Raw genomic sequence first — 10,059 nt, 5'->3', positions numbered from 1 at the left:
GGCTTGGTCCACGTTTAAAACGGCTTGGTCCACGTTTAAAACGGCTTGGTCCAAGTTTAAAACGGCTTGATCCAAGTTTAAAACAGCTTGGTCCAAGTTTAAAACAGCTTGGTCCAAGTCAGAAGCTGGAACTAGTCGATTTTTGCTGATAAAAATAAAGTTCAGCATTCCCTGAAGTATTGCCTACATTTTATGCCAGAGTTTAAAACTAAAACAATGTTAAAAGGAGAGAAACTGTGTTTCCTGTAAAAATGCAGTGTGAACTAGGGGTGCACCGATAAATCGCCCTGAGTTCCCTAATTTTAGGAAATCAGAAACTGGCTGATACTTGCATGAGAAACCAATTTTACCATATTTTTTAGTTTAACAACAAATGTCTGAACTTCATTTATATTTCAGAGCACGACCTCATGGCCAGTTAAACACTTTTGTATTGTTTCTAAGAAAATGTTCAAGGGCACGTTTTTCAATAAAATAATATTGGAAAACTGAAGGTGTGTTGTGACCTGATAACACCTGACGGTGTCGCTTATGAAACTAAATCGGTATCGGGCAAAACCTGAATCGGCAGGTCAGATCTTTTACAACTCGGAGATCGGCCAGAAAACTGCAGTCGGTGCAGCCGTAGTGTGAACGCTTTTTATTAACAGTGATGAGTGTTGTCGTCACCGTATGTTGTCATCACCGTATGTTGTCGTCACCGTATGTTGTCGTCACCGTATGTTGTCGTTACCGTATGTTGTCGTCACCGTATGTTGTCGTCACCGTATGTTGTCGTCACCGTATGTTGCCATGACCGTATGTTGTCATCACCGTATGTTGTCATCACCGTATGTTGTCATCACCGTATGTTGTCATCACCGTATGTTGTCGTCACCGTATGTTGCCGTCACCGTATGTTGTCGTCACCGTATGTTGTCGTCACCGTATGTTGCCGTCACCGTATGTTGCCGTCACCGTATGTTGCCGTCACCGTATGTTGCCGTCACCGTGTGTTGTCATCACCGTGTGTTGTCATCACCGTGTGTTGTCATCACCGTATGTTCCCATGCAATAATGACATCAGTCTCTGCATTAGCCCTCTGCACCTGAGGTGCACCCAGGTGGAGCAGTGGACAGCTGTGGAAGTGCCCAGGGAGCAATTAGGAATTGGGTGTCTTGCTCAGAGACACCACGACGTGGGACTGGCTGGGTATCGAACCTGGGACTTTCAGGTCCTGCATCTACCCCATCTTGCTGAAGAACTTGCTGAAAAACAGCTGAAATGGAAGTCAGCAGAAGAAAGAAGAACACATATTTGTTGAATTAGGTTTAAATAAGCAGAAATTAGCACAAAAATAAGGAAATTAGCTAAAAAAAAAGCTGAAATAAAAAAGGTAACTGAAAAAGCAGAAAGAAGCTTAAACTATTAGAAGGAAGTGTAAGGAGCTGAAGCGAGCTCAAAGAAATGTGGCGTTAGCTGAAAAAGCACAATTTAGCACAAAACAGCTAAAAAGTTGTTGAAATAGCAGAAAAAGCTGAAATCAGCATAACAAGCTGAAAGTAGCAGAAATGACCAAGAACAACTTGAATTGAAAACTGCTGAAATTAGCTAAAAATGCTGTAACAAATGGGTGAGAAGGAGCTTAAATTGTCAGAAAGAAGCAGGACGCACTGAAAGCAGACATGAGCACTAAAGGTACCTGTAGCAGAACTGAAGACAGACAGAAGTGCATTGTGGCTGATGTTTTTTCTCCAAACACGATACAGGGGTTAACGTTTGCCCAGTAGTTCATGACATATTTTGCTAACGATGCAGATAACTGAACACACACATGCTGACACAGACTCTGGCAAAACGATGATGACCTCCGCTTCCGTTTTGACAGCGTGCAATTAAAACCGTGAGCTTGTGATGTTAAAATCTGGGATTAGGAAGCGCCTGACGTTAGAAGACACAGCTGTGGGAGTGTGTCGAACACGATGCCATAATGTCATTTAAGATTGTGATGTCAGGACGTACGATGGCTCATCTCCTGCTGTTTGCCTTCCTGCCTGGACAGACAGTTCAGAGTCGTGGAGTCTGAAGGAAACTCCAGACTCTGAACTGAAAGGTTGTTTCACTCTAACTTTCCTTTATCCTGCTGCTGCTCAATAATCCACGTAGGAAAATCTAACAAAGATGCGTCACATCCTCTGGACGGATTCTAAAAATTTTAAATTTGTTGAAACGTTTTGTCTTTTATCCAAAAGACTTCTTCAGTCTGAAGAGCTGCAACAAACTCAGTTTTATAAATATCACCTTCTCAGAGTGGATCACGCCTAACAATGGATCATTAGCACCTGATGGCTGTTTACTGTTCACAGAGGGCTGAGCGATACTAGCAATCACAGCATTGTAAGAGGGGGACAGTTGAACCCGGAGGCTCCACCCCTGTTTAATGATGGACGGTTTCTTTTCACAAAGATGGCCTCCTTTACTCCTCTCTCAAACCATCGTTCCTCTCTGTCCAGGATGTGCACATCTTCATCCCTGAAAGAGTGACCGCTGGCCTGGAGATGAGTGTAGACCTCAGAGTCCTGGCCTGATGATGTTGATCTTCTCTGCTGGGCCATCCTTTTGGCCAGTGGCTGTTTAGTTTCCCCGATGTAAGACTGAAGGGCTGGGATCATCGAGGAAACTAAAGAACATCATCAGTAAACGGGTGGAGGCCTCCGTGTTCACCTGTCCCGCCCTTACAGTGTTGTTGTTCAGAATCAGAATGCTGTTATTGTCATTGCACAGAAGCACAACAAAGTTACATTTCAGTTCAGCCCATCCAAAGACACAAAAAGACAAACTTGGGTAGACGGGTGTCTGAGGCTGCAGCCGTCATGGGAGGCGCTGCCCTTTTCCTTGGATGAGGGAAAGAGAAACACGAGGAGGTAAAACAATAAAATCACACTGTCCCGAACCCCTCAGCACAAAAATACAACATACAGGTGACATAAGACATGCATGTGGAGTGTGTGTGGGGGGGCTCCAGCTCAGGCTGGAGGGAGGCCAGCAAAGGTGGTGGTCTTTGTGAACAGCAAGCGTCCACCAGGACACTAATGAGCAGTTGTTAGACTGCTGGTCCTCCGTCATGAGCAGCTGGTTCTGGAGGTCAACAACAACAACCTGGTTGATCCATGACAAGGTGCTGTTTATAGACCTGAGCCTGTTGCAGCTCCTCACACTGAAGATTTGTTGGATTCAAATGCTTTTCATTTTAATCCATCCGGAGGACCTGACTCAACTTTGTTAGGTCTCAAGAAGCATTCAATGCATTTCAACTGAACTTTCAGAGAGTCGGACGTGTGTGCTGTTGCATCTAAACTAGGGGTGCGCAGATTATTAGCCCCCGCTTCCTTCATTTGGGTGATCGGCGCTCGGCCGATACATGAGAAACTAACGTGACTGGTTTTTTAGTTTTACCAACAACAGCCTGAACTTCATTTATATTTCAGAGCTCTACCTCATGACCAGTTAAAACCAGTTTGTCTTGTTCTAGGGTCTGTTGGTCAATAAAATGAGATGGAGAACTGAAGGTTCGCTGTGACGTTGTAACGCCTGACAGTGTTGATTATAAAACTAAATCAGAATCAGCAGGTCAGACTTTAGAGACCAGTGACGGGCCAGACCCCTCTCTAAACTCATTCAGTTCTGGAGTCAGACCCATTCAAGACAGCTGCTGCAGCTTACTGACATCAGGCAACACAAAAATGACCAGAGCTCAGTAAGGTTGCCTACACTGAGCTACAGTTGGATGTGGTAGTAGCTGAGAGTCATCCCCAACACATGCTCTGAGTGTCATCGTGCTATGTTGAACTCAAAGTTCATTGGTAAATGTGACCAAAATGGTTGATCTTAGTTTGCAGCTTTGACATGAAATGTAACGGACAGTATTCATCCCTTTAAGAAGTGTTATGTCTTTAATTACAGCTACTTATCAAATCACAGATCTTAAACAACGGATCTAATGCAGTAAATAGTTTCTGCAGTCGTTTTGTCTCTTTGTCACCTTTGTATCTTTTTGTCCAGGTTCTTTATGGAAAGGTCAATGTCCAGTCTTTTGACAAGCTGGAGAACAGTCTTCCTGTGCCCCCGCACTGCGACCCTCCCATGACTCCCTGGCAGGCGACCTTCGTGTGGCGCGCCGAGCGCCGCTTAGTTGTGGAGTACTCGGAGAACAGCGGGCCGTGCCTCCTCACTCCTGCGCGGGACAACCTCCATCAGATCGATGCAGTGGACGGCCCCGCTGCGTTCCTGGACATTCTGGCACCTCCTTATAATCCAGATGACGGGCGGGACTGTCACTATTACAAAGTTCTGCAAAGGGTGGCAGCAGAAGGAACAGGTACAGCATCCAACCAAGAGGAACAGAAAGAGAAAGAAAACGAGGCGTGGCTCCTTGAAATCCCTCAGCCAGAGGATTTCTGGTGCGGTGGGGAGCCCTACGCAGGCCCTGCAGTCGATGTCTGAGCGACGTCATGGACATGTATTATAATTCTCCACTGAATCTCCCTGCCTTCTTTCAGCGTTTAACAGTGAATTGCAGACAGCAGGACTCATTTTATGAAGCTCGGGTTGCCAGGTTGTATTTCTGAGACCAGTGTCAGCGTACTAGGATGGTGGGGCTTAAGGTCCCACCTACTCACCCACAGCAAGGAAAGAACTCCATGAATCAACAAGAGTGAGCGTCTGGGAAAATGATCCGTTTTTAATCATGTAAATGTGCTGTTTGTTCATGGGGGGAGGCACTTGTACTGGGACCATCCTATAGAGACTCCTATGTTCCTGGATGAGCTTCAGCTTCTGGGATCTTTTATGAAGTCCATCTTTAATACATGACAACGAGTGGTAGCTCCTGTACCGGTGGGTGACGAGGCAGAGTTTTCTTCCAGAGGGATACCAAGTATTTACCTGAGGAAAGTCTTTACCCTTTCACAGAACAAGCAGGACAGCCCTCTGTACGCAGCCTAGCTGTTCATGCATCACTAACTGAGCTGGCCAAGTCTCACCACAGTGGGAGGTGTTGGAAATGAACAAACCATGGAGTGTAACTCGGGGGTGTTGGTGTGGAGAACTACACAGAAACGTGTGTCGGACATCTTGCGTTTGATTGCACGTCTCGTCTGTCAGCCCTGTGTGAACTGTGCACGCCGTGGCGGCTCGCTCTCATGCATCAACCTTACAGCTCTCACTACTTCGCCTGGTGGCTCAGAAGCGTAACAGCAGCAGGTTGACTGGAACCCTCTGTGCTGCCTCAGGCCTTTCATTAGTCACATTGATCCCAGAAGGACTTGAAGCGCTTTATGAAAGGGACAGCTGTTGCCTGAAGACCAACAGGTATACCCTTCTGAACACCTTTCCAACTCCAGTCTAGTGTTAGTCTTCAAACCGTCATGTTGCCTTGTACACCAATGAATGTTTATTGGACCAATGTCTCTGCCGTGATCTATGAACCTCGGCTCATTGTTTCATCATATACTGTTATTCCTTGAAGGATCTCCTCGTTGTGGTGCAGCTTAATGCCAAAGCTTGTAACTCGAGGCCTTCTAGCCTCGTTTATTCCCATCAGGAACACTAGTTCTATTATAAACACTCTTCTTCTTGAAAGTGCACACACTTACCTGATTTTCTTTTTATGCTTTTAACTTATTCTAGATATGGTTTCTTAACCGGTCTGTTGTGTCGTAGAACAAAAGGCTGGTGCTCTGTGGCGTGCGGTCAGCATCATGACCACCACACACAGTACGAGTTGTTGTATCACAGGGCTACTAAAACCCCTGTATGGAGGAAATGTTTAGAAATTAAACGCTGATCAACACCTTCGACATTTCAAACTAAAACGACTTTATATTACACCTTTAAACGCTACCATTCCAGTCGTGTTGTTTGAGCGTAGCCTTAACTGGCCAGCCTCGACAGAACACAGGTGTAAGTGTGAGCAGTAATGATGTTTTAATGGTGGATGTATGTGAAACAATTAAACTTGTGAGGATGCACATGGACATTCCTTGTCCTTTGTCATTTTTCTTCTATCTGTCCATTTTTTGCTGGTTATCTGGGACCGGGCCGTGATGGCACCATCCTGACCACAAACCCTGATCAACTAAAATGTGTGTTCCACAAGGTTCCATTTTAGGACCTTTCTTTTTTATTCTTGTACAGTAGTCCCTCGTTTATCGCAGTGGTCATGTTCCACACCACCATGATGGGTGAAAAACCGCAGAGTAGGAACGCTATATTTATTTTAGTTTTTAGATGTTACGGCTTTATAAACCCTTCCCACACACTTGCAATGTTCTAAACAATGTTCTAAACTCTTAAACCTATGTAATTTTAACAACATACATATATGTGCTGTGCTGTACATACATGTATGTATGTACAGCACAGCACATATATGTACTGTACATACATACATGTACTTTACAGTACATACATGTATGTACAGTACATGTATGTACTGTACATGTATGTACAGTACATACATACATGTATGTACTGTACAGTACAGTACATGTACTGTACTGTACTGTACAGTACATGTACTGTACTGTACTGTACTGCAGCGTTTTATGTGGGTACTCAACAGCTCTGCAGACCAGCAGCTGCGGCTCGGCTCCGGTTCGACAGACCTACCCTGCAGCATCATGAAGCCTCGTCCAGGTTGATGTGTGCATGCTGCCGCTCCAGGAAGGACGCTGCACGTGAGGCTGCCCAGGATGTAGTCCATCACCTGGGCCAGGAATGTGGATCAGCACCGCAGCGACCAGAACCAGGCCGAACCCCACCACCGTCTGCATGTTGTGTTCGCTCCCTCCATTGCAGCCATTTCAGCAGAAAGCAGTGGCAGGAAGAACTGTTGGCTTCTGGGCCATGTAGTTCTTTTGACTTGCGTTACAGTATTGGCTTATTGAAAGAAAACTACAAAATGGCGACACCTGTCCGAAGTTGTTTTTATGTTTGTTTCTGATTTTTGCCCCATTGGTTGATTCCCACTCCCATCTGCTCCAGTTAACTCTATCCCGTAACGTCCCAGTCACGTGAGTAATATTAAAGTTCACAATCGTGTGTCGTGTGCAATCTTACGTTGAAAACTGTGAAAGAGTGAGTCCACCAAATAGAGCGGGACTACTGTATGATTCCCCTAGAAATGTCCTGATGCTGCTCGATAATCCAGGTAGATCAATCTAACGCAGTTAAGTCTGGACGGATTCTTCTTTGTTGAAAAATGTCTTCTTTCATCCAGAAGACTTCTTCAGTCGGCAGCAAGCTCAGCTCCTTATCACAGTGGATCAACCAGTCTGCTGCTGACAGCCAGAACTAGCTAATTCACATTATAATGGAATTACAAAGACTATCAGATTTTTTCTCCATTTATTCATTCATTTAAAACAAAACAAACTCATTAAAAAAAATCATTGAATATAAATAGTGCAGAAAGAAGAAAAATTCTTATATCTGCCGCTTATTAAAAAAACAACAACTACAGACAAACAATTTTCACTTGAACGATCTCCAAATTGCAAACAAACATCAGGCATCCTTCACCTGGTACTAAACATCCCAACAACTTTAACTTAATCATCTTTTTAAACATATTATTGTTGTAGAAATGTTTATGGTGATATCAAGACAATCCATAATCCTGTTCTCTGAACTACAACTCAGCGCCTTCACTAGTTCTAAATGGAGGTTTTACAAACATTTACATTCTCTTAAGGTTATAATGACTCTATTTTTAACACATTTTAATTGAATATTTGGGTATATATTTTTATGAGCTTTATACATGACTTGTAAAAAACTGTATTCAACCAAATCATAAAATGTTAATAATTTTAACTCGTGAAATAATATATTTGTTGGGTGTGGGTCCTACTAAGAATTCTTATAGCTCTTTGTAAAATAAAAATGGGATTTGTAATTGTTTTAATGCTTTTCCTCAAACTTCAATACAATAGATTAAATATGGAACAATCATTACAATATTCAATATATACAAAGTTTTGTCATTCAAAACTTACTTTATTCAGTCATGGTGCCCATGTCCATCAATCACTGTGTGAGGGTCGGGGGACACCCTGGACAGGTCTCCAGTCCATCACAGGGACACCCTGGACAGGTCTCCAGTCCATCACAAGGACACCCTGGACAGGTCTCCAGTCCATCACAGGGACACCCTGGACAGGTCTCCAGTCCATCACAAGGACACCCTGGACAGGTCTCCAGTCCATCACAGGGACACATAGAGACAAACAACCATTCTCTCTCTCACCTAGGGACAATTTAGAGTTACCATCAGTCTAACATGCATGTTTTTGGTCTGTGGGAGGAAACTGGAGCACCCGGAGAAAACCCACACATGCACGGAGAGAACATGCAAACTCTACCCAGAAAGGCCCCTGGACCGGGGTTTGAACCAGGGACCTGCTCGCTGAGAGGCAGCAGCTCTACCAACTGATCCACCGTGCTGCCTGGTATTCAGGTTATTATGTAAAAATTACACTAAAATCAATTTATTTTCAACAAAATGGCCTGATTTTATATTTAACCTTTATTTATACAGGTTAGTCCCACATATAGTTTAAAATGTCTAACTGAGATATTTATGTTAATAATTCCCCAAAATTTGGTGTTTTAGTTCATTAATGTTTTTTTCTTCTAACATGTAAAACTTTTATTATAGTTTTTAATTCAAGTTATCCTTTAGCAAGTTGTAGTGTAGATAGTTGGGGGTTAAATTTAACCTAATGATACAGTATATTATATTTTATTAGTGAGACAGTGTCATTTGTCATAGAAAGAAATGTTTCCATGTTGCAGCATTTATATTATAACAAGTTATAAATTTAAATTCACACCTTGTTTTCATGTGAGTCTTAAAAGACAAATAAATAACCATAACTCTATTGTATTTAAATATAAAGAGCCACATCTTGATTCCTCACAGTTGGAATAAATATTGGAAAATAATTGGCAGCATGACGGTTCAGTGGTTAGCACTGTTGCCTCACAACAAGAAGGTCCTGAGTTCAATTCCCGGTTGGACCTGGGGTCTGTCTGTGTGCAGTTTGCATGTTCTTCTCGTAAATGGTAAATGGACTGTACTTATATAGAGCCATCTGATGCAGACACTCAAAGCTCTTCACAACAATCTGCGCCCCAGTCACACAGCTCTATACTAGATCTCTACAAAGATAACTGAACAAAGTCTGCCTTCAGGCCCAGGCCTCCCTTGCAAAAGAGATCTGTGATCTCAGTGGGATTTGCCTGGTCAAATACATAAAGGTTAATAATAATAATAATAAAGGAGAAAAACGTGTCATCACTTCCTGTCTGATGAAGGCTTTACAGGCCGCAAGCAAAACGAAACAAACAAATTGTACTTTGATAACTAAACATTATATTGGTTGTTTAGAATCACTGCTTCTCTAAATACCTGCTGTGAGTTCATTTGATCATTAAAATAAACACATTTTGTTGCATTAGGATGGTTTAATAAGCAGCGAAATGTGTCTCCATCCATAAATCGACGCAGAGAATAAAAAGGGAACTATCAATAATCATGAAAACTTTGTAACAAATGAAATAGAAAATATATATTTTTTTCTTTTTAGAAATTGTGCTAAATTGCTGCATTGCAGACAGAAGTTGGTTATTTTTAATGCACAGAGTTCAGTAGGAAGAGGAGGTGAGGGAAGAAGAACGTCCTCCTCATCCTCAGTGGTCACCTGCTAATCACAATAAATCCACCTGGACCACTTCTTTTACTGAAAACACCGTCTCAAGGTGATTTTTGTACACGCCTTTGTGGCCTGTTTTTTTAAATAAACTCTAATAAACTCTTTTGCTTCATTAGCTTTTAGGACACACCTTTGAAAAATGCCTGGTTCTGCTAAAGGGTTCTTCCTCATGAGGGAGTTTTTCTTTCCACTGTCGCCTTCATGCTCGCTCAAGATGAGAGTTCTGTGATGGAGTTAAACTCAAAGCTGCTCCTCAGATAAATAATGTTCAATTATTATTTTATACATGAATGTTTCTGTTTA

At 42.7% G+C, this 10,059-nt stretch overlaps 1 protein-coding gene across 1 annotated transcript in view; it reads left to right on the top strand.

Annotated features, from left to right (window-relative positions):
* Positions 1-5,065, top strand: part of LOC119424088 (2-aminoethanethiol dioxygenase) — a 72,680-nt gene extending 67,615 nt beyond the window's left edge. The window contains exon 2 of the mRNA XM_037691558.1: positions 4,043-5,065. Coding sequence (XP_037547486.1) covers positions 4,043-4,483 — 441 coding nt within the window. The 3' untranslated portion in view covers positions 4,484-5,065. The remainder of the gene's footprint in view (positions 1-4,042) is intronic.
* The last annotated feature ends 4,994 nt before the right edge of the window (positions 5,066-10,059 follow it).

Source organism: Nematolebias whitei, chromosome 17 (assembly GCF_014905685.2).
Source record: "Nematolebias whitei isolate Nwh7 chromosome 17, NemWhi1, whole genome shotgun sequence".
Classification (NCBI taxonomy): domain Eukaryota; kingdom Metazoa; phylum Chordata; class Actinopteri; order Cyprinodontiformes; family Rivulidae; genus Nematolebias; species Nematolebias whitei.
Note: the sequence above shows the minus strand (reverse complement) of the source record. Positions and strands in the feature narration are given on the sequence as shown.